Here is a 25977-nt window from a genome sequence, read left to right as displayed (position 1 = left end):
TTCTGTTCTAAGTAGTCTTGAAAAGGTCTTAAAAAGTCTTAAATTTAACTTGTAGAAACCTTTAGGAACCATGGGTTTAACAGTGTGATTATTTGCCAGTTTTGGAGCAAGTCTGTCTCAAAAAGATTGTAAAACCCTCCTGTAATCTCAGAGGTATTTTATTCACACCGATTAATTTTGTTTGCATTAGACGAACCAAAACAAAGTGATAAATTGTTAAAGACGGTGACGGTATGAGTTTCCTCCGCAGGGTGGCTGGGCGCACCCTTAGGGATAGGGTGAGGAGCTCAGTCACCAGGGAGGAGCTCGGAGTAGAGCCGCTGCTCCTCCGCGTCGAGAGGGGCCAGCTTAGGTGGCTCGGGCATCTGTTTCGGATGCCTCCTGGACGCCTCCCTGGGGAGGTGTTCCGGGCATGTCCCATCGGGAGGAGACCTCGGGGAAGACCCAGGACACGTTGGAGAGACTATGTCTCTCGGCTGGCCTGGGAACGCCTCGGGGTCCCCCCGGAAGAGCTGTAGGAGGTGTCTGGGGAGAGGGAAGTCTGGGCATCCCTGGTTAGACTGTTACCCCCGCGACCCGGCCCCGGATAAGCGGTGGACAATGGATGGATGGATGGATGTTAAAGACGGAGTAGTACTAGTACTTGTATAAATCTCTATAGAAATCAGATGTCCAAGCCTGATAAGATGAGGTCAAAAACAATCTCCTTACTCTTATTTTACTCTGTTGCCTTAATGTTCAGTGGCTCCATCCACTTCAGTAGAATCACTTTGTTTATGTGACTCCAAATGAGTGGTTATCACACTACATCAGTAAAAACGCTGGGGTCCCTCTGGACAGTTATTTTTATAGTAAAGCTGCAGTAAATGATTCACACACTGCAAAATATTGGCACTTTTATTCTGTTTATGTGTGTAATGCATGGCCATCACTGAGCGCACAGGCACATGTGGTCATGCCCACATATTCTGCATAAACATCCAAATGTCTCCATGTGGCAGATGGTGAGCCTGACTGTTCAGTCCTCAGCCCTCATGAGACTTAAATGGTTTCATAGTAGTGTCGTCTGTTTAATATCTCTATGAATGCCTTCAAAGCATTAAAACCTATCATGTATTTGGCACAGTTTGTGGATGCAGTTGTCAATCTCTTTGCTTATAGTTGTTTTCTTATTAATAGGGTTATATAGCTTTTGCCTTGAACTAATTTCCCCAAAACTCTGCAGATCGGATCATTATCTGATTTCTGGAGTTATCTGATTATTGAAGTGATCATGTAAACAGTATGATGATTATCACACCTGGATTTTTCCCCAGTACTCCAATATCTTCCTGCATGTACAGGTTCACCTGATTTATTTCGCTCTTTTACATCTGCGCAGGTGTAAAATTGTAGAAAACGGAAATTACATAGTCAAACGTGAGTGGAAGACAATAACAGGACCAGGATTTTCAATTATTGCATTTCTCAAGCGCACGTAAACGCGTCAGATCGGATTATTACAATTATCTGATTACTCCCAGTTATCGTATTTTTATATTCATGTAAACAGGCTCATTGCGGTAGTTTTCTGTGAGCAGGTGTTGAAAGATGCAGAGGTCTGAAGAACAATCGGAGTACTCTGGTTGTATTCCACAGGAAACATTTATTGGACTGAGCTTGTGGGAACAGATTGCTCGGTACAAGGCATTGATGCATACCATTCTGAATGTACAAACTTTACAGACTATAAATGTCATCGCTCAGTTATCAGACCAAAATAGAGGAGTGAGAGTGTTTCTCCATAATAGGTCAAACAGTGTAAAAATACCTACAACCTGGTGATACACTAACCCTAATGAAAACAAGCGCCTAACACATTTAATCACATTCTTAGACTACACAGAAGGAGATAGTTTGGGTGAAATATCCGTCTGCCAACCTTGGTCTGGAGATGTTTTATTTCTTAGGGGTAGAGTAGAGAACAGAATGATCTGAGCCTCAGCTAAGAATGGGTTAGGCTGAAATGTCTCTACCAAACACACTGTAGTTTGCAAGGATGGCATTTTATTTTAACAATGATAGGTCTGAATGCAGTGATGTAAAGGTCATAATCTTTGTTTGGAGATTATTTCCTGTGAATACCTTATGAAAATAGAAAATGTTTAGCACAAATGTCCTGTGATAGTATGGTTAACAAATACAAACAAATTAAAAATGTATCCATCCAAAACATGCACAGCATATTTCACAACCATTCAACATTCGTACAGGTACAGCAAAATCCTACAAAGGCAAAAAATGTATCATGTGACTTGTGGCAATCTTTCAACTGTGTTTGAGCTGATGGATGATTTTCTTAAATATATAATGGAAAATGGAAAAGCACATGGTGTAATGAATCATTTTAACCATATCAGTTCAGTTGATGCTGAATTCTGGCAAATAACACATCGCCTTTTAAGTTTATTTAAGGATCAATTGATGTTACCTATGTTATATTTTTAGGCTGCTGTAGCTTAATACTGGTAATTTCACACATCTAACACTCATTTTGGATTTAAAAAACATAGAGAATGCCATTATAGCTAAAAGATTGAGTGAATACTATATTAGGAATAAAAAGCAATACTGACTGATAATTAGTGGTCCTGATAATGTCAGAAAATACTCATAAATTAAACCTAGAAACTTAAGTTGGGTTGATAGGTTTGTTTTATCTTAATGATGTTTTCCAGGAACCATGTCGTGTCTGTTAGTGAATCCCATTGGAGAAACATTCTTAGTTTTTTTGTTGGGTTTTAGCAGGAGATCTCCATTTCTCTGACTGTGACAACATGATATCATGACTTGCATAAACACACACCCCACTTTTAATTGGTGTGTTATCTCTACACATTATAAGTTTTCTGTGTGTATGTTAACACTGTTACTACCCCCTGTCAAACCTGAATCGATGCATCAAATACCACACACTGAGGGTTAGGGTTACGGTTATGGGTTAGGGTTTTGTGAACCGGAGATCTTGGAGTAAATTGACACGCGATCAAATAGCGTTGAATAACATGCAAAAGGTCCAAAATGCATCAGTATAGCACACCAAATGTTGTAAGAACTGGCGTGACATACAATGCCGTTTATTGAAATCAGTCTGGACTGTGACCATTACATGACTGTATGTGGAATTCTCAACATTAAAATAAGCAAATATAAATAAATTAAAATGATGTCATCCTACTTCAGTTTGACCATCAGAGAACATTTCTCAAAGCAGGTGATGGCGTCTTTCTCCTCCTGCAAACATGCAAAGCATCTTTATCCAACAAGCTGGAAAGGCTGAACCCTTGGTTCTAGCTAAAACATGTGATGTTTGCCGATACCGTACATAGTCTTTTTGGGCATGGGGTGAATAATTAAACACTTTATTTTAAACTCTACTTTGGAGCTACAACTTTCCTCTTGTGCTTTGTCAGCACAAATCATTACATCACTTTTACCTCAGTTCAACTTGAAGAAAAATGTTTGAGTCATGTTGTTTGAAGAGCAACATTAAAACTAGTCTAGTGTTTTGTTTTGTTTTTTTGTTGTCTTTTTTTAAATAAACCCTCACACCAATTTAATGTAGCATTCATTATGCTTTAATGTTTAGTTCTCTGTTTAATAATAAAAAAAAAAGTCAGTTTGGTCTCTATGTAACTAAAAACAGTTGTTTTTTTTTTTACACTTCAACAGACTAAACACAAACACTTTTATTTTTTGTTGCAGATAACAATAGACACTAAGCTCATGTAAAAAGAAAATGACCTATTTGCCATTACATAATCAATACCTTTCCTGTGGGAATAAACTGGACGTCATCCTGATATTTTTAACAGGTCAGACAGACAGTGGACAGCCCCTGGGGCTCAAATCAGGTCAAATTAACTTACAAAATAAATAATAAACCCGCCTTTGGCAGTAGAAGAAAAAATGAAAACAGACCATACACACATATTTACCCATACTCCACATTTTTAGAGATATTTTGCTCAAATTTAAATGTGTAAACATGTCCTTTCCTGTAAATAATGTAGTGAATAATGGGGGTGGTGTCCTTGTGCCCCATATGGACCAACAAGTGTAAGTGTAAATATTAATACAATATGTCTGCACTAATGGTGTAGCTTATCTCATTTTGCAAATTGATAAATTCTCCTATATATTGTCTGTATAATTCAGTCTTTGAACACTTCAACATTATTCAGCTGAGAGAAATATACAATGAATGCAAACTCTCTGACAGTCTGTTTAATTACATAGAAAAATCTTTAGGAATAAAGCAATTTCACCCTGTTTCAAAGTCAATCCTACATCTGTTGCGTAGTGATCTGGTTAATCAACTTTAACATAGTTTATTAAGCTTGGAAGTTTGAGAAATGGCTTATCTAGAACTCTCTGAAGTAAAAAAAAAAAAAATGCATCTGGGTGCTTCTATGAAACTGGTCCCTAAAAGCAGGACAGAGGGGCTAAAAATTCTAACCAGATGTAGACTAATATTATGGAGCAAGTTTGGAATCACCTTGGGTCTATTTTAAAAATAAAGATTTACTGAGATAAAAGAGAAACAATTTTTCAGATAAAACACATTTTTATTTGATGCACACATACAAAAATCTGCATGTAACATAGACATTGGGTTTCTATAGTGAACTCCCCCATCTTTTTCTTTCAGGTTTTTTTTTCCCAATACCCACACTATTACACAAGGCAAATCCACAGACAACTCAGTGATATCTGAGTTTTTCCCTGAAATTATGACTGGTCAGTATTCCAGCAGTTATGATTCTGCATGCAATGATTACCCCGACATAACCAAGGTCAAAAGGACACAAAAATTATGTGCTACTATTTTTTCGGATATCTTTTTATTCTCTGGCAGGTACATTTTGGGAATTGAAGTAAATATACAAGGCCGAGTGTTTCACAAAAATGGCTGCATGTAACAGGAGTGGACACAGTGGGTAATGCACAAAACCTGGAGTGAGACTGCCGATTCATGAAAAACCTGCATGTCTGGATTAGAAAAATCACCAGGATCATCAAATTTAACACAGTGTCCTTATTTATAGCGGTATATAAGACCATTTCAAGCCATGTTTTTAAGATAATATGTACTGACACCTAAGTAGTTTTTCCTGTCCCAATCTTGGTCTTATTTGTGGCCCCAATTTTCTATTAAAAATTCATTAATTTTGGGATGGCTCATACGAGGGCTGTTCAATAAGTTCATGGCCTCACCCAGAAATACAGGTTGTTATAATACAGGATGTTACATTCTTTCGTGATGGGATAGTGATGCTTGAACATCGATGGACCAAGTGCATTGCTGTAAATGGAGATTATGTTGAAAAATAAAATATAAATTATCAGTCTGTGTTGTTCTGTTCTGGGTGAGGCCATGAACTTATTGAACAGCCCTCGTAGCAAGAGTATAATTTTTTTGCCTTTATCTGATGTCATCATTCGGTACATCCTGGGGGGAAATATATCTAAATTTCTCTTTTATTATTGGGTCTAAAAAGTTGGCAAAGTGTCAGATACCAAAATAAACCCAGTTTCATGGAAAGACCCATCTGAAAATACCTCCTAGTCCATAATCCTAATTTAATAATAACAATCCTTTACTTTAGCCTAATTCTCTGTGCAACATTTCTGTTTGAGTAGGTATGAAATAAACCCAATGCAATGTGGTCATTTAGAGTTTTTGTCAGGTTCTGTCTTTTGTTTTCACTCTGGAACCCATTCTCTGACTCCTTACTCTCCACGAAATACACTGGCTGGCCAAAAAAAAAAAAAAAGTCCCACACACAATATTTGGCTGTTTTTTTCATTGTGGTTTTATTGGACACATTCACAATTGCATTCTTCACTGTTACAATAAATGTCACAGCATTTTTCTATCCATAGTTGCATTAATTCTTTGCCAGGATCTTTAACTGATGATAGAGAGCCGAACTGCACTGTAAAGTCTTTTCCATCACTTCCCAAAGATTCTCAATGGAGTTCAGGTCTAGACTCTGTGGTGCCCGATCCATGTATGAAAATGATGTCTCATGCTCCCTGAACCACTCTTTAACAAGCGTTATTGAACCTGATGCTTCCTGGCAGTGTCTAGTCTTTATACTCTCAAGTAAACTGACGGTTGTGTAAGAAATGAGAAACTACTCACTGCATGACTGTAACATTTACATAACCCTCCCTTTATTTAACCAGACAGTTTGTAAAATCAATGTCACTTAAAGGTTGATTCAAAGAAAATGGACAAAACAAACTGCGATAAACTCTAATGAACAGAGCACTTTTTAAGTAACTTAAATTAAGTTTAGGAAATACATTTCCTCCAGAGGACATTGAACCCAGTGTTTCCGTCTCACTCCGTCCAGTTCTTTGTTTAATTTGTTTTCTGTGGTGGTTGATGGAGCTCAAAGGTGAGGTGAAGCTGTATCGATCTGAAGGCATTAAACAAAGGTTTGTTGTAGGCTTGTAAAGGTTAATGCTATTCAGTAGCTTGTACGGTTGGTGGAGAGATAACCCCTGTGACTCCTCAGTGTTACCTGTTCACATTCATTTGATTTGGCAGATGTGGGTATAAAGGGCCCACACTGTAAAAAATATGTTCAGTTTGGTACTTATTCATTACCAGTGACGTGCAGTGGGGTTCATGGCTGGGGAGGCACTGACTCTTTCAGAGCCAGATCTACAAATATATGGTGGCCTGAGAAACTGGAATAGAGGGAGTGAGCAAAAGGAATGGCCTGGGTATATGGGCTCTGCATCAAGTCAGCATAGGTAGACTGGCAGGAACTCAACAGGAAACCTTCAAAAAGAGCCATTTCAAACTAAAAATAAAAAAAGTTTATGGTCTTACCTTTATTTGTACGTGAAATCCATGCGCAGATCCTGGTGAATTAAAGTGTACAAAAAAGAAAGAAGAAGATTATAAGCGCATGAATCTGTGGACTCACAGGCGCCATCTATCATGAGGCAGGGGTACTGTTTGCCTCCCCTAGTGACTTTTTCACTGCGGTTTTATGATTAATCTGCGAGCCTAAACACGTTACAGAAATACATTCCATATGTTATGCAGATTATGGAAGGATAGAGCATATAATCAGAGTGTTTGAAAGCATTTTAACTGCGATATACAGAGGGACAGCAACACAATATTTTCATTGGGTACCAGCAGAGTTCATGAGGGGAGTAGACAGTTCTCCAGGAGGCACAGCACTGCCTCACGGCGCATCTCCTCCCTGTATTTGAACGGAGCATGCGGAAATTCTGCTATTCTAATTGACAAAAAAAATAAGTAAATAATAATATTGGATTCGAACGGAAAATGAGTTTATAGGACATACCAGCTGACAACAATCAATATTTATTATATTTTATAGTCAAGTTTTTTTTCTTTTCATGATTGACAAGGGAGGCTCTGCCTCCCCTGCCTCCTCTGACTGCACGTCACTGCTCATTACGTACCTAACATAAGTATGTGATAACTGACAGTGTTTTGAGTAGATAGTAGATAGATGGTAGAGGGTTCCACTATTTGTACTAACTGTTGTAGTAGTACATCCACTGTTGATACTTGTACTTGCAGTAGTAGTATTAACAGTTACGGACATTTGTTCTGGATATTGGTAATTATACTAACACCAGCTGATCTACTTTCTGACAGTTCTAGTTCAGTTTGCTGTACATCAATTGCATCCATTTGTCTCCCCTATACACCCCCCCCTTCTCCCCCAGTCTCTCTCTCTTACTCTTTTTCTCTTCCTTTACCCTCTCTCTTTAACCCCAACTGGTCAAGGCAGATGTCCATTCTCCAGGAGTCAGAGGTTTCTCCTGTTAAAAGGAAGTTTTTCCTCACCACTGTCACCACTCACAAGTGTTTGCTCCTGGAGGAATCTGTTGGGTTTCTGAAAATTGGCTTGAGAGTCTGGTTTTGACCGGCTCAATATGTGAAGTGTCATGAGATAATTTTTACCTCCGCCAAGGAGGTTATGTTTTTGCCAGGGTTTGTTTGTTTGTTTGTTTGTCTGTTTGTTTGTTTGTCTGTCCATTAGTGTGCAACATAACACAAAAAGTTATGGACAGATTTGGATGAAATTTTCAGGGTTTGTTGGAAATGGGATAAGGAAGAAATGATTAAATTTTGATGGTGATCAGGGGTGGGGGGGCCCACGGGGGGGGGCACTGATCAGCCTTGGTGGAGGTCTGCGCTCTCCGAGTGCTTCTAGTTTTTATGATTTGGCACTATGAAAACATTTTTTGATTGATTGATATTTGCTAAAAAAAAAAAGATATGTTTTTTCAAAAGTTAAACAAATACCTCTTGCAAATTTTACTAACAGCAGCCATTAAATGCATCACTATCAAGTGGTTGAAACCTGAACCTCCAACATATAACATTTGGATTGAGAAAGTGAAGGAAATCCATCAGATGGAGCAAATTACATACGTACTTAGAATTCAGGGAGAGATATTTACAAAGAGGGCGACACGGTGGTGCAGTGGTTAGCACACGTGCCTCACAGCAAGAAGGTCCTGGGTTCGATTCCAACACCAGTCGACGGGGGGTGGGACCTTTCTGTGTGGAGTTTGCATGTTCTCCCCGTGTCTGCATGGGTTCTCTCCGGGTACTCCGGCTTCCTCCCACAGTCCAAAAACATGCACTAATAGGTTAATTGGTTAATCTAAATTGCCCATAGGTGTGAATGTGAGAGTGATTGTTTGTCTCTATATGTTCAGCCCTGCGATGAACTGGCGACTTGTCCAGGGTGTACTCCGCCTTCGCCCCTATGTAGCTGGGATAGGCTCCAAGCGACCCCCGTGACCCTAGTGAGGATAAAGCGGGTTCAGAAAATGAATGAATGAATGAATATTTACAAAGAGATGGAGTCCCATAATTAACTTTTTAATGCAATAAGCATTCAGAAGTGGTTGTATACATATATGTTTTTTTATATTTATGTATGTATGTATGTATTTATATTTGTATATGTATATATATTATTTTTTCTTTTTTTTAATCTTTTTTTTGTCATTAATGTTCCATTTATGATTAATTTTAATCAATATCTACTGTAGATATAGATTTTTTTTTTTTTCCATGTGTGTCATATTGGGGATGTGTGATTACCTCCGCCAAGGAGGTTATGTTTTTGCCAGGGTTTGTTTGTTTGTCTGTTTGTCTGTCCGTTAGTGTGCAACATAACTCAAAAAGTTATGGACAGATTTGGATGAAATTTTCAGGGTTTGTTGGAAATAGGATAAGGAAGAAATGATTAAATTTTGGTGGTGATTGGGGGTGGGGGGGCCCACGGGGGTGGGGGGGCACTGATCGTTAGTGTGCAACATAACTCAAAAAGTTATGGACAGATTTGGATGAAATTTTCAGGGTTTGTTGGAAATGGGATAAGGAAGAAATGATTAAATTTTGGTGGTTATCGGGGGTGGGGGGGCCCACGGGGGGGGGCCACTGATCAACCTTGGCGGAGGTCTGCGCTCTCCGAGTGCTTCTAGTTATATATGTCAATGTATGTAAAATGTCTTATATATTTGGATGAGCAAAACCAAATAAAAATTGAGTTTAAAGTTAAACAAATGCACTTAATTCATTGTGAATATTTAATATAACAATTTTAATTAGCATGTTCTCTCCAGGTCCTCCAGCTACGACCCACCATCCAAAGACATGCACTTAATCTAAATCACCCACTGGTGAGAATGTGAGAGTGGATGGCTGTTCTGACTTGAACTGGCGACACATCCAGGGTGTACTCCACATTCACCCCATGGAACCACTTAATCCCAAGGATTAAGCGGTTCATCTTTTTTTTTGTTTTTTGTGTGTGAATTGGTTTTGTTGTCTTTGTTTTTGTCTTTGTTGCATTGTTTTTGTCTTGGTTCATTTTGTTTCATCTCTTTCACCTTTGTTTGTTTCATTTTATTGCCTCATATACACTGTTTTCGTCCAGTTATGTCTCAAACTAGGGATGCACCAATACCACTTTTTTCCAGGCCGAGTACGAGTACTTACATTTGAGTACTTGCCGATACCGAGTACCGATACGAGTACTTAATAATCCCATTCCAGTTCTTAGTTCCTTTTGTAAATGTGCTTTATTGTCATTGTCATTAGTCTGACTGGAACAAGGTGCTCCTACTGACATTTTAATGTGTTGGAATGAGCATTTCTCAATTAATCCACCAGGGGGCGCCGCTCTTAATTAACCATACTGGACAAATACTGCAAAGAAGAGTAAAGTTTTTTGAGAAGAAGAAAGTCAGTAATAACAAACATGGAGATGACAGAGGCAACACTTCTGTGATACTAATATTGGCAGTGTTTTCGCTAGTAAGGTTTAAAAGCTTAGCTTCAGGAGGTAGAGAAAAGAGAAATGAGTGTTAAGTTTGGTTTTCACTTCTGCTGGCGGCGGGCTTTACCTCTCCGTACCCCCATAGTATTATAAGTAGGATGGAAACCGGCCCAGCCCTGGGTAGTTGTCATAAATATGTCAGTAGTTTTTCTCTAACTCATACAGTCGCTCTTTGAACAGATCCTCTACCTCCATGGTTCCCTGTGGTATTCTCTGTCTGGGTATGCATCCGTGAGCACCTGGAAAACAGATGGAATGTACGCAGAGGACGGACAGAACGCTGCATCCGTATCTGTCTGTGTCTTTAACGTTACTTGCAGTCAGCGTTACTTTTGTCACCGTCATTTATTTAGTTAAATCTCCACACTCTTCACACTCCCCACACATTATTCCACACATTATACCTGCTGCACTTAACTGTGAATGTCACATGGCCGTAAGTGGTATCAGTGCATTTGTATCAGATTACTTCTATGAGTACAAATATGAGTACACACACTGAGTATTGGAGCCGATGCCCGATACTGGTATCGGATCGGTTCATCCCTATCTCAAACCCACAAATAATTATGTAGTTTCTTCACCTTTCAACCAAACATTAACCAATGAACTTGAAAAAAAACATTGTACTTTGTCATTTTTTGTGATAATTATCCCTGAACATTTTCATCATGATACGGTTTTGCCACAAACCCAAACCTCACCTTTTACCGTACACTATTTCCTCTATATTATTTAATGCTGCATTTCACGTGCAGTAGTATGAATCTGTGCCTGGTGGGATGTTAGTGTGACTGTATCCCTAACAAAAGATCCAAAGTGGCCTCATTAAGGTGGTTGATTATTTACCTTGTTAAAAAGAAATTGCAGGTGACCCCATGGGAGCTTTCTTTTCTTGTTTCGTGTGTGTGTGTGTGTGTGTGTGTGTGTGTGTGTGTGTGTGTGTGTGTGTGTGTGCTTGCTTCCACATTTGTTTAGCATTCAGATCATGAACCTCAGTCAGCCTAGACCCTCCCAAGGGGCTTACACTCTCTTTACCTTCAGGGATGCCCCCATGCTTATGTATTCTTCCTCCACCTGGTTTTAGTTGGTATTCATTTCAGGGCCTTTCCGAAATCAAACAGTGTGAAAGAAGATAATTTCCTTCCCCTGGCAGTGTCTATTTATGGTTATAAGGCATAGTGGCAGATCTCAAAGGGGGGAAGGTGTCCCTGTGAATGCTTTTCATTGCAGTTAGCTTTCAGCAAGGACAATGGAGGGGGAGTGGTAATAATTACCACTCTGAAACACTCCCCTGATATTGCTCCCACTGTTGCACCTTTTCAACAAATGACAGAAAATGCAGTCAAGTGAAGGACCTTGTGTTTATTTATAAGTTGGAGACACTTTGCAAAACCTTTTAGCACCACCAAACACAGTAAAGCAGCAAATACAGTGAATTCTGTATTGGCTCAAGAGCTGGCCCTCAGGTGTTGGTAAAAACTATGACAGTTGAATGTAAGGGATTATAAAATCTTCAGTTTACTAAGGAACCAGGTAAAAACTAGGCTAATGAATGCTCTTTAATATATGATGCACTGAAAAAACTGCTTCTCAACTTGTTTGTACTCTCCTAAACTTTAACAAGTCAGTTACTGCGATTATTATTATTATTACTTATCTATCTATTTTTTTTTTTTTTTTTTTTTTTACCATAGTCCATATTTTAGATGCTATACATTAGATTGAAAATGTTTATACTTAAATATTTTTTTTAAATATTTGGATCAGCATTATTTAGATCAAAATATTTGGTAATCAATTGTTATTAACTTCAATCATGGAAAGCATTTATAGGAGTAACCGGTGATATTTTGGTTTGCGGCATTCAGAAAATAGCCAAAATGATCAACAGTGTGAAGAAATAATAGTTTTGAAGTGTCAGAGGTATGTTAAATATCAGCAGAGGTTAGCATACTAACCAAAAAGCCTCACTGTCTGTCAGGATTGAAACAAGTTATCATTGGAGTTGATTTCCTCCATTGGAAACAGCTCTTGACAAGTAAAAGAATGAAGTTTAAATGACATTTATAAGTTGTAAATGTATCTAAAGATACCTAATTGTGTAGCGTTACTGACAGTATTAACATGTTTTCTAAGTTGGCTGTTGGCTGATAAAAAACAGTTTATGTAGCAAATAAACCAGGTTTACTGACCTTGTTTGGACTTTCCAGAATAGATCTTTAGTGCAGCTGGTAACAGCACAAATTACTAAAAACGTTTTATGTTTTTTAACTAAAAACTGAGCTAATGTCTCACTAACGTAATGTAATTCACTCCTCAGGTGAGGATTACAACAACAGAGTTAACAGTTTAGCAATGGACACCAACTTCACAACTTTCTGGCAACTTGAAATGTTGGCCCCTTTAATTACACGATTGCACCCACAGTATTAGAAAGCCCAGAAATGGCTGTAATCAATGGTACAATATTCCATAGAGTTACCAGTGGTGGTTGCCAGTGAGACTTTGGCAGTTTATCCATGTTTACATTTCCTCCCTCATTACTGAACTATAGAAGCAGAAAGACTACATCCTCTGGGATTATCTCGCTGTCCTCGTGCATGAATACACCGTGCTGGGCTGATGGATGAAGGCAATCAGGTCCAATACTTCTCCAGCAATGAGGGAAAGCACTTCTGTATACGCTGCAGTTCCTTTCAGCCTCTGTGACACTGTGATTTATTGGACTGGAGCCTCCTGTCACTGGTGGATAATCGCTACAGAAACAGTTCCACACACTGGCCATGGAAAGCCGGGGGATTCACTCTGGGATCTTGTTTCTCCCCCTGCAATATGCTGACTGGGCAGTCCTTAACACTGTGGGCTGCTGGTTGTATTGTAATTGCTAATAAAGGTGTCATATGCAATGAGTGTCACTGTAGGGAAAGAACTTTATGAAAGGCATCAGCAAAATCAATATATATATATATATATATATATATATATATATATATATATATATATATATATATATATATATATATATATATATATATATATATACACATACCATAGTTATAGGGGAGTGTTTCACCCAAAAATGAGAAAGTGCTATGTCGTGCTTTTTAAATACACCACTCTTGGCATTATCCAAGAACATATAAGGCTTCATCCACAGCAGCATTTTAAACCATCTCCAGCTACATGATTGTTGCAGCAAAGTGTCAGAAATAATCTCTGAACATTTCAACAGGCCTGAAACATGTATCACATGACCAGGAGGGCAGGGAACACTACCAGGGATGGGAATTGCCTCAAATTGCTCAAATAACATCTCGCCTACTGTGAATGTAGTCAGTGGGATCATGATAAATGGCAGAATTTTACTGCACAACAACTTCTAACAGTGACCGCACAAGCACAAATACATGCAATTCAGTATCCATGTTGAATTCACAGCTGGTAGTCAAGGTTGACATCATGTTTTCTGCCAGAAAGGCTCACATAACAGGGACATGATGAATCAGAGAAGGATAGGTTGTGACTAATGATACCCACTGAAGAGCAAATGTGCGTGATGGCATCATCGTTTCTAAAAGTCTCCATATTACAATGCAAAACTAAAGTTCGCTGGCACAGTTTTGGTTTAAAGAGTTTGTAAAGGCCTATGTTTTCAGGTTAAAATGCAGAAGCACCAATCTGTCACTTAGATAATATATATTTTATTCAATTAACAGAAGTTCAGAGAGTCCAAAAGCAGAAATGAAAACTGCCAATCAAAGCCCACATGGCAGACATGGATGTCACCTGTCTTTAAAAGTGGACACCCCTTTAATCATTCATAACTTTCAGCCTTATAATTTAAACAGGTGAGTGGTTCATTCCCACAGTTGTCATGAATGGGGGCATGTTCTCCAGAGACCAAAGCCATCTTTGTATCATGCTTAGGGCTGCACGATTTTGGCAAAAAAAAAAATCCCGATTTTTTTTCCTCTAAAAACTCGATTTTCGATTTTGATTTTGATTTTTGGGTAAAACTACAAAAGACAACAGAAGTCAGCACGCCATTTTCGTGAGCAGCCAACAATGCAAGGCACTGCTCTAACCTCAAATCTGTGATGGGATCACGTGATGAACCCACAGAAGTTTTATTCTTAATTAAATCTTTATTGAATGAAGTAGAGTATACAAACAATGTATACAACAAGAAAATAACAGAAGTTTGTCAGGGGGAATACACTATATAATACAATGTCCATATCAGAGCAAATACTTATGTTTTTTATAGCCTTTTTGTTTCCACATTTATCTAACAGCTTTAAATAAAGTTCAACATCTTTCAAAAAATAAATAATATTTGGTTTTGTGTAACAGAACTTACATTTGTGAATGAAAAAATTAGCAAGTAAGAGGACAAAATTATAAATATGTACATATATATATATATATATATATATATATATATATATATATATATATATTTTTTTTTTTTTTTTTTTTTTTTTTTTTTTTTTTTAATTTTTTATTATTATTTTTTTTTTTCTTGGGTATCTGGGCCCACAGAAGTGATACCAATGTAAGTCAGTGACAGGCATCAGTCGTGCGTGCGTGTGTGTGTGCGTGTGTGCGTGGACCACGTTAATATGAGTGATCCACATGCGGTTCTATTTAAACTGGGGGATCCGTGCGTGGAATAGACTGACCCAGGACACACTGGAGGGATTCTATGTGTGGAGCTGGTGCATGTGTGTGGGCACAGGGCTGTGTGGGCTCCTCTGCTGAGGCTGATGACCCCGAGACCCGGACCCGGTTCGGAAGAAGACAGTACGGTACGGATCTGGGACAACGTAAGATGAGTGATCCGCATGCAGTTCTATTTCAGTTGCGGGATCCGTGCGTGAAGCCACGGCTTACATTGCTATAAGTACTGCGGGCTCATGAACAGATTTAAAGTCCGGTCATTACACAGACTTCTGTGACAGACCGCTGTCACTGATAGGAGGAGGAGCCTACGGGAGCCCGCAAGCGCGCGGCCCGCAGGTACGAGAGAGATGAAATCGATTTTACGATTTCCCTTTTTTAAAAATCGTACTAATTAAAAAATCCGATTTCGATTTAAAATCGATTAATCGTGCAGCCCTAATCATGCTGTAAACATCTTAATTTTTGATGGACAGTTATGCATTGTTTACATGGGGTCTGTGGGAGTAACCCACTTTGGGAGCCAGTGTCAGTCAATGGCAGGTTTTTGGCTTGATCTCCCCTCATTTCTTATCACACTCTATACTGACAAATCAGTAATGTTTTTTCCCAAAAACCATCTGATCACACATCAGTAAATGGACACTCTGTGACTTTACAGAGTAGTAACTGCACAGATGCTCATATGTGCACCTGTAGCAGTCAGATTCTCCCAGTGTGTTAATCAAACCTAACTCCTCTAGTATCTCACTGTGGTTCCCACAGGGAACTGCCACATGTAGAATCAGGCTTGAGGACTATTGAGTCCCACCAAAGTGATTGGCCGTGACTGCCGAGGGGAGATGGAATTATTCGAGGCTACTTTCTGTCTGGCTGTGTGAAATTACCCAGCTGCCCCAGACCTATTTTTGAAAGGAGCCACAGCTGTTCAATGAGATTACAGTAGCACTCTGTGTTGCAGAGAATTTACATGTCTGTTTTTTGTGATCCTCTCCTCTAAGATAAAGGTGCAGGAGCACCTGCATTACACAAAAATTACAAATATCTGGTATATTCTGATACAGTGGTTAAGTGGTGTCTACGTTGTCATGATATGAACAACTGCAATAAAAATTTGAAAACTTTGCATCCCACTTGTAAAGTGAGATGAAACTTCATCTCACCATCAGATTATTATCAATTTTGGGGATGGCTAGAAGGTTTTTTTGGTTATACATTTGAAGAGTGAATAGATCTATATTGTCACTGTTACAGGAACAATGAAAGTCCGTTTAGCAGCTCTGGCTCTGTTTAGCAGCAAACACTTAAAGTGCAAAAAGACTGTATAAAAATATCACACAACATACTGAAAAATAATGGCAATGTACAAAAACTACAAAGATAAAATATTTAATATACAAATACTGCTAAAATACTACTAAAACATACAACAAGCTAACCCTGTACTACTAACATAAGGTTTATACAGGTAATAAAAGGAAATATACAAGGCAAAATTAAAAACAAGCTGCATGGGTTGTAATCATTGCACTGCAGTAGGGTGAGTATTACATCGTCCATTAGACTGGGGGTGGTGCAAACTGATGTTGATCGAGGTCAACAGGAATGACGGCCTTAATGTGGGGCATTGTGCAGAAGCTATATTTTAGGGCAGCATGGTGCAGTAGTCAGCACTGTCACAAGAAGGCCCTGGGTTTGATCCCTATGTGGGCTTTTCTGTGTGGAGCTTTCTGTCTCCATGCATCTGTTTGGGTTCTCAGGTACTCCAGCTTCCTCCCAACATACACAGACATGTACTTTAATTGGTCAATCAAAGCCGTAGGTCTGTATGTATCAGTGCACCTTGTCTTTGCCCTTTGGTAGCTGGAATAGTCTCCAGCACCCCCACAACCCACTCTGAGACTAAGCAGTTTGGAAAATGAATAAATGAATGAATACATTTTCTTTGAATTGTTGAACTTAATATTATTACACATTGTACTTTCCCTGATTTTGCAATACTGTAGTATAAACAAGGCAGTTTATTGTAATTAGTTTAATTTTTTAGTTTTTTTAATTAATCCAATCTTAGAAGAGTGTCCTAGCATAAAGAACACATCACCATATGCATTAAAAATGTGTCATAAAAATCCTTTTTGCAATCAGATTAATGGCTTTGTATTTGCAGTCTTCCCTGTAGGGGTTTTAAACACAACACATCGTGAACCACTGTCTGCCACAAGACTTTGTGTAAAAGGTTTTAATTACAAATAAAGTAGATGGAGCACATGTCCTCACAAATGCAATATATTTTTTTACATAGTATGATTTATTATAAATATGTCAATGTTTTGGGTCGATGCATTTGCATAAAACTGAAGTTAATGATGTGTATTTGCAAACCACCCTCATGATTTTTGAGGCATTTGAACAAAGGACATTTACTCCTAAATAGAGAACTGATCATCAATCATCAACATAATATTGTGATACTAAATGGTATAAATATTTTTACTATACCCTGCGTATTTTAGGGTGGTCATGTTTATTTTCTGCCTCTGCCTCCATAGTTTTTCTTTCCATTTTTATTCGCTCTCTACATCTGTGTTCTCAGTGCACGATGCACCATTTGTGCACCATCCAACTGAGGTGACTTGCTCTTGAGTAAAGTCAAGGACGAGTTAAAGTCAGCCTCATAGGTGTAAACAGAAGGGCACGGGTGGATGAGTACAGCCGGCCCGTGTGGTCCAGTCAGCCAGCAGGTTTCCCCGGATGTAGATTCCTGTGCAGTGAGTCATAATGACCCCTACAAGGTGCTATATGTTCTGTGTTTACAGTGTGAGTCAGATACCAGCATTGGAAAAGTGCAGAAGTAATATTTACCTAGAAACATTTAAGATGCAGCCGGGACAGGCTCCGACACCACCACGACCCTCACAACAGCGATGGATGGATGGATGGATGGATGGATGGATGGATGGATGGATGGATGGAATTTAGGATACCAGAGGAGCCTGCGATTCCTTTCTCATAACTGAAGTCCATGATTTTACTTAATGGAAAATGGCCCATTTTCTCAACATCAGTCAGTCATCACCAAGTGGTACTTTTTTATACAATCTGTAAGAACACTTAACTGTCATTGGTGACAGTGATAATTACAGCAATTTCAACTGTTCTTGGTAAACGGCTCCTCCAAAGTTGAGATAAAAATTATATCCTTGCACCTGATGTATTTTCACCTACACAGTCTGAAAAATGGTTTAAGTGCTAAGAAAGTACATTAAACCACATCATTTGTCTTTAACTGCAGCTGATGTGAATTACAGTACTTTCTGTCCAAATGGCATCTATAATGTAATTGCTACATTCACAGTATAACTTGATTAACCCTTTGTTTGGACTGTGTCAATAGGGTTGTTACTTTAATACCAGTGTACCTATGTTCTCCAGCACCTACTGTATGTTCCCTGGTACCTATGTTCCCCAGTGCCCAACTCTAACCCTAACCCTAACCCTTGGTGAAACTAGTGAAACACCACTGCCTGCAATTATGTTTTTTAGTCCTTCATCTCTACATATGGAACTACATTCATATGACGTATGTTAGACTGGGGAACATAGGTACTGGGGGAACTTAGGTAAAGGGGAACGTAGGTACTTGGGGAATTTAGGTAAAGGGGAACATAGGTACCAGGGAACACAGGGCTGACTCCCTGTTCCAGAAACCTGATTTGACCTGCACAGATATAAACATACAGCTACTTTGTGTCACTAATATTTCTCAGAAAAATAACTTGATTTTCATAAATGAAAATGATTTTTTTATAACAATGTTTTCTTTTGTTTTACTAGTTACTAGTTTTTAATAAATTAATTAACTTTTTGTTCTAAAGAATGTTTAATGATGCTAAAGAAGTACAATAGTAGATACTTAATCATTATTAATTAATTAAAGAGCCTCTAGGGCTCCAGCCATAAATGTTTCCTCCAAATATCTGAGTCTATTTGGTTAAATTATTTTCAACTTTGTCTAATTTTGGCTCAATTCCTGACTGGACTGGCAAGTTGCAGTTAGCTGCTTGCTAATCTAAGCTTCTGCTAGGCTTGGAAGTTTGTGTAATAAAAAATGATGTGATTAAAAATTTAATCTTAAAAATATATTTAACTGGTAAAAACCAAGGTCACGCAGTTTAATTTAAATTAGCATTGACAGGAAGCTGCATTTGGATGTAAAGATTAGAATAAATAAAACTAGAATAGAGAGCTCACCCCTTCCGCTGTGCCCCATGAGACCGAACTTTGGAAAAACTATCAACTGATTAATGATGACAATTTCTTTTGTATTCACTTTTAATTGTGCCACCATTTTGTTTGCAATGCTTAGCAGACAGAACAAAAATGTCCATCTTGTGACCAGTGTTACAGGTCATTCTTTTGTTTATGCAAGTATTTTACTTAAACGTAAAATTTAAGTAACTTATTAACGTTCAGCTTTCTTTGTTTGCTAGCTGTGTTAGCTGTGTGCAAAGCTAGTAGGAATTAGTTTATTTGTGTTTCTTTGGATTAAACATGGAACAGTATATTGATCAATTTAATACTATACTGTAAATATAGTTTTCAGATGCATATTGTAGTCCTTCAAAGCTGACATAAACATTACACCTTATGCTGTCTGCTTTGCATTTTCACTTAGTATTTTCACAGTGCTTATTGTTTTCAGTCCGAGACAAAAAAAAGTGACAAAGAAAACAACTGAAGGTTTTTTTGTTGTTTCCGCTGCAGCTGGTGTAATTTTCCCAGGACAAAAACCTCTAACACAGCTGTATAATGTAACTGCAGTTGTGCAATTATTTAATCATGTTTGGTTAAATTTTCATCAATTGTAAGTGTGACGGCTGTTTATGACCCCTGTCGGATTTTAATTAAGGCGGTTGTTTATGCTCTTCCATCACTGTAATTATAGCAACACTTTTATAATTGCTCTAAATAAGACCATATAACCATGTTTTCTTTGAGATCCTCCCAATGCTGCTTGTGTTTTTTTTGTGACAGCTCTTTGTATATCCCTGCTTGTTTTTGGTTTTTTTTTTTTTTTTTTTACTGACAACCACTCTCTTATGAGTGTGTTATTGTGTTTTTCCTGTTTTCCTTTCACAGCCACAGCACTACGTTCTGTTTCCTGGTTTCCTTTAGTGTGTTATCTGTGTAATTGTGATGCCGGTGTAATTGTGTTGACATGATGGACTGACAAATATGTGCTAATAATGCTGAGTGCTCTATTTGGGCCAACTCCCATTACACTACAGTGTGTATGACCCTTATTTTTATTAACCCTGACCTTGCCTGAAGAGGCTGCAATTGCCCAGAGTGCACTGTCAGTCACAAAAACCGAGTTTAATTGCACGGAGAGTACAGCACCCACCATTTACTTCATTAAACTAAAAGCCCCACATAGAACAGTGAAATTAGCTGTAAATACACATTTACCCAGCCAGCAGCTTGGCAGAATCATACAAAGACCTGGATGGTAAATAAGCAGGAATTATTGGTGTTAAGCACCGTTTTAAAAGGGAGCATCAAAGGACAGCTGCTGCACTTTTTACTGCTAAATTTAATCACTGAGGCATAAGAAAAACAAGATGAAATGAAAGATACACCACTGTGGGTGTGTGGTCGGTCTTTTAAGTGCAGAAAATGGTGGAATACATAAAGGAAGAGAGCTCTGAAAATGTATTAAAACAATTACAGGATCTATAAGGATCTCAAAGAATGAAAAGCTTAAAGGGTGAGTCTGACGATTTTCTATAGTTTTGTCACATCAGTTGGTACAAACAAAATGAACAATGGACTGACCTTAACTTAGCTTCCTCAACAGCCACTGTACCTGTAATTATGTACTGAAGGTGAAAATTCTACAACTGTATATGCACATAGAACCTCCACATCCAGCAGCAGATGAGGGGGAGCTATCTTATTTTTCACCTCTCTGAAGCCAAAAACTTGACATTCTGTCTTAAACAGTGTGTAAATCTAACTCAAAGCGAATTGTTGATACTTCTACAGAATGACTGAGAATTACAGAGAAGACATGATACATTCCATGTATATTAACTGAGGATGTCTGAGAACAGATTGGACTTAAATATGCTTTTGAGATCAACATTTACAATATAACTGGATCAACAAAAACTCCATTATTCATCCTTAAATAGAACACAACTTAAAACACAAAAAGCCTTTTCAATGATACTAACAAATAATGCTAAAAGTATTAAAGTTTGTCAGATGTAGAACCACAGAAGCGTCAATTGCAGTAATAAATAGGTGGGGTTTTTTGTGCACTTATATCCTAGTGTATCTTATTTTTCTGTGCCGTAGGGCTGTCTGTTATCTGAAAGGTCAGTTCACCTTGTTGTTGGACTTGGTGCTATGATTCTTCTTTAGGAAACAGAGGGGTAGCATATCCACCGTCAGAGATTTTATTAGTGTTATTATTTCTGCAGACCTCTACAGCACACACAAATAAATCAGGTTACAGACACAAGGGCAGTTCTGTTTGTAGGATTAATTCACTGTGGGTGTTTGTCTTTCCAGGATTTATAGAAAGGAACAAAAATGAAGCAAACCACCTGACTATGCGTTTAACCCTTTATTGGGCAAGTGACTATATTTGGTCATTTCTGCATGCATTACAAGACAATGACAGCAACATTTACACAGCAACATTTACAGTGAGGAAAGAGTCAATAATCTCAGGTCCAGTGTGGTCTACAGGGTCTGTAAGGTCCACCTCTGCATGAACAGTGAGTGTACCTGCTTTGTTAGGTACCATGAAGTAATGGTACTAATGTAAGGAATGATGTTCAAAGGGATAATGTGTATTATGTTACTTATGTTGTAGAAATGTTCTAAAAGACAAGTTCATTTCACCTTGATATTTTACTGCATGTGTTTTTCTTGTATTTTAATATATACTTCTTGGATTTTTTCTTTTTTTCTTTTGCCACTTATGGGTAAGGAACCAAATGTGGTAATTTCATTCACCCTTTATAGGGCACTCATTGAAATACTCTGAAATTCAACCCTCCTCTTACCATAAAACATCAGAGCAGCGCTTGCTAAAACGTAAACACATGCAGTAAAACAACTCATAAACTGACAAAAATCACTCATATTCACTATTTACGGCTTCAAAATTTCTATAAAATCTTTCTGAATCACTGTATAGTGTTATAAAAACCAACATGTTTCTGGACCTCAATGAAGCATGGGATTGTCCCCATATTTAATGTTTGCAGAAATTACCAAAAATAGTCACTTGCCCAATAAAGGGTTATTCTTGATTTTCTACATAACAACAACCAATTCAAATAACTCTTGTTAGGTCCTCCAATAACACACTAAGGTTGAAATATTGAATTATAGAGTATTTCTATGAGTGCCCTATAAAGGGTTAAATGATAATACATATAAAATAATAAATGAACCCCTTCACAGTGGTCCTAAATTAGTTATTTTTTTAATGAATCCCCTTGCTGTCTCCTCAGATGTGACAGGTGGCTGTATGTTAGCTTTAACTGGTAAACACCATCAGGGACCATAAGTGCCCAGTTGGTTCTCTTCACACCCCCGCTGATGGCTGCTCTTACATCAACATGTCCTCCACACCACCAGCCAACGTCCCTCCATGTGTCATTCTGTCCCACAGGGACACGCTGTCAGTGTCACGTCCTCACAACTGACAAAAATTGTTACCGCCGATGTGTCATCATGCATTTGTCTGTCCATCTCCTTATGGACGCTCGTATCAGCATCACCGTATAGAACACAGAGACCTCCTGATGATGGTGTCTGTGAGTGTGTGTGATGTTTGATGACAGAGGAGACACAGGCGCTCTGTGGTCATCACAGAACATTATCATAATGATTGGAAATCTATAATCCAACTAGGGCTGCAATGAATCCCTGATTATGCGATTCCAAATTACTAGGCAGGTGATTTGGAATAGAATAGAATAGAATAGAATAGAATAGAATAGAATAGAATAGAATAGAATAGAATAGAATAGCTTTTATTGTCATTGTGTGTACAGTGAAATAAGGAGTGCTAATCCAGTCTGTGCAACAATATTAATAAAAACACCAACACTTCAGAAAACAAGAATAGAGTGAAAATACAACTATAAAAACTAAAAATAAGAAAAGAAAGGAAACTAGAATATAGAATTTTACAAAAGTAAGATAAGAATAGAGCTAAGTACAATTTAAAAAATATAGAGACAAAATATGAATAGACGCAATGTTTACAGAATTTAAAGTATGTGACAGTATATCTATGAATAATTTTCATATTAATAGTATGTATTACCTTTGAAAGCAGTATGTATATCTATGAACTCGTCTATATAAAAATAATGCTTTTATATTTTGATAAATATTGCATTGTTATTACAGAACAGAAGATTATTGCACAACTTATTGCACATAATATTTGCAGGGTTATTGCACATTACTGGAAGTGATTGTATGAGGATACATTTAGGTAAGTAGTTGAACAGGAAGAAACGCCGTAATTATTACTTTTTGCAGTTTAGTGTGGTCAGTGTGAGAATTATGTTTTTTGATCAGGTCTGTTTTTACTATTGTTTATCTTAAATAAGCAACAATACATAATATTGGAAAAGATTCATCTGAATGTGATAATGTGTAAAGTCTAATGTGTATACTGTACTAGCAGTGTGGCTGCATAATATGATGCTCGTCATGATACTGGGGTTATGCGTCCATATGTAAACTTTTAAAAGCAGTTTTTTTAACATATCCTTAATAAAGAGCATTATTTAAGTTATGGTGCATTTATTATAACCTTTCAACATGTCATGTAAGGAACAGTTTTGGGTTTCTGTGAAAAAATATTTTATACAGCCTGGCAATAGCATTTGTATTTGCAACTACTGTTCACAATTAAGATTGTTTGAATGAAATTCTGCACCAAACTTCAGAGCAAGGAGCCAATCTACACAAACAAGTACAGCCAAAGGTGGATTAGCAAATGTGTCCTCTGGAGGTTTTCAATATCTCTATGTAATTCAGTGGAAATCCATCCATTGTATACTAAGATACGATAAGATGTCCTACACACCTGTAAGGTTTACACTTGTAAGGTTTCTTATGAATGACCAGTTTTTCATGGTGTGTGTCTTTCCAGGGGCAGGGGGAGGTTTCAGCCACAGGCTCAGCCATGGAGGGGGACTGCCTCAGCTGCATGAAATACCTCATGTTCATCTTCAACTTCTTCATCTTTGTAAGTTCACCACAATTTCCTCTTCTGTTGTTTAAGATTGGTTTGAAAGACCAGTGTCAACATTTCATTATTAGTTTTATTTTCTATTCAGATGCACTCTAATCATTTTGGAGATAAATTAAGGATAAGTATGATGAACTTTTTCCAAATGGAGATATTCAAATCCTCCTAATGAAAACGGATTCATTTTTTTCTAAAGTATGTTTCTTTAGTTTTCTTTTTTATTGTTTGTGTATTTCAAGACATTGGATCAGCATAACATTAGTCTACATAATTATTCTATATTAATTGTAAAAACTGTATAACGAGAAAGTAAAAAAATAAATAAATCAGTATCACACTGTAAAAAATACAATAAAATAGATTTTACAAATAATTGTATTTTGTAATAAATATAACAAGATAACAAATATTGCATTGATCATTTGATCATTAATATTGTGCTTTAAAGCAACTATGTTAGTTAACTTGAGTATTTATGTTGAAAATGTTTAGCTGTAGGCTTTTTGTAATGTGTGATATTAAAAATCACCAGAGAAAGTATTCAGCAGATAAACATCCATCCACAAAAGGCAACTATAACATGTCAGTTAGTGGTCATGCTTGTATATTTTTTATCTATCTATCTATCTATCTATCTATCTATCTATCTATCTATCTATCTATCTATCTATCTATCTATCTATCTATCTATCTATCTATCTATCTATCTATCTGTCTGTCTGTCTGTCTGTCTGTCTGTCTGTCTGTCTGTCTGTCTGTCTGTCTGTCTGTCTGTCTGTCTGTCTGTCTGTCTGTCTGTCTGTCTGTCTGTCTGTCTGTCTGTCTGTCTGTCTGTCTGTCTGTCTATATTGGAGGGGGGGGTTGCCTCTACCACACAAGATCTAAAGAAGATATGCCTTTTATGCTCTTCTGATGTGATTTTTTTGCCTCCAAAAAGAGCTAATGAGCTAATAATTTCTGGCATAGTGACCGTCTCACTCATATGAATGATCAGCTGAGTGTAAAAAAAAAACAAAAAACATCACAATAGCAGCAAAATGCTGCCAAAGGCTCTACTCTGACATATATATTGTAGCTGATAGTGCCTCCCTCTGACAGGGTGCTTGCGCAGGTCTTGAAAGTCTTAAATGTAAGGAATTTTGAAATGCTGTTTTCTAGACCTTGAAAAATCTGGAATTTTGTGTGAAAGTCTTAATAAAGTATGGAAAAAAGTTTCTCTCGTAGTCAAATGTTAGAGTCTGTTCAAAGGCACATTATCTTGTAAGATAAGAAACACATGAGGAAAGCATATAAAAAACTGGATATGATTTCGCTAACCGGTCAGTACTGGAAGGATTCTGGTGAAATTTGTTTGTGTGATATCCTTGCACTTTTGTGATTTCCATATGTTTTGAAAATGTGTCTGTCATTAAAACATAAATTAGTGCAAATTATGCATTGATTCATTCATACATTTATTAAAATGAACTTTTCTACAACACACAACAGGTACAATCTCAACCAAAAATGTAGGCACGAAGTATAAAAGTGCATAAAGTCAAGGTCTTTGGGGGAAAAAAAAAGCAGTTTTGAAAAAGTCTGGAATTTTTATGTGGATAAAGAGCAAAC

General features: G+C 37.6%; 1 protein-coding gene across 4 annotated transcripts in view; it reads left to right on the top strand.

The window, feature by feature from the left end:
• The window catches only part of LOC115416645 (tetraspanin-18-like), a 60044-nt gene that overhangs the window by 21476 nt on the left and 12591 nt on the right, over positions 1 to 25977 (top strand). For all 4 annotated transcript variants that reach the window (XM_030130492.1, XM_030130514.1, XM_030130498.1 and 1 more), the window contains one exon: positions 24271 to 24366. In XM_030130492.1, coding sequence (XP_029986352.1) covers positions 24271 to 24366 — 96 coding nt within the window. The remainder of the gene's footprint in view (positions 1 to 24270; positions 24367 to 25977) is intronic.

Source organism: Sphaeramia orbicularis, chromosome 3 (assembly GCF_902148855.1).
Source record: "Sphaeramia orbicularis chromosome 3, fSphaOr1.1, whole genome shotgun sequence".
In the NCBI taxonomy this organism is placed as follows: Eukaryota; Metazoa; Chordata; class Actinopteri; order Kurtiformes; family Apogonidae; genus Sphaeramia; species Sphaeramia orbicularis.
Note: the sequence above shows the minus strand (reverse complement) of the source record. Positions and strands in the feature narration are given on the sequence as shown.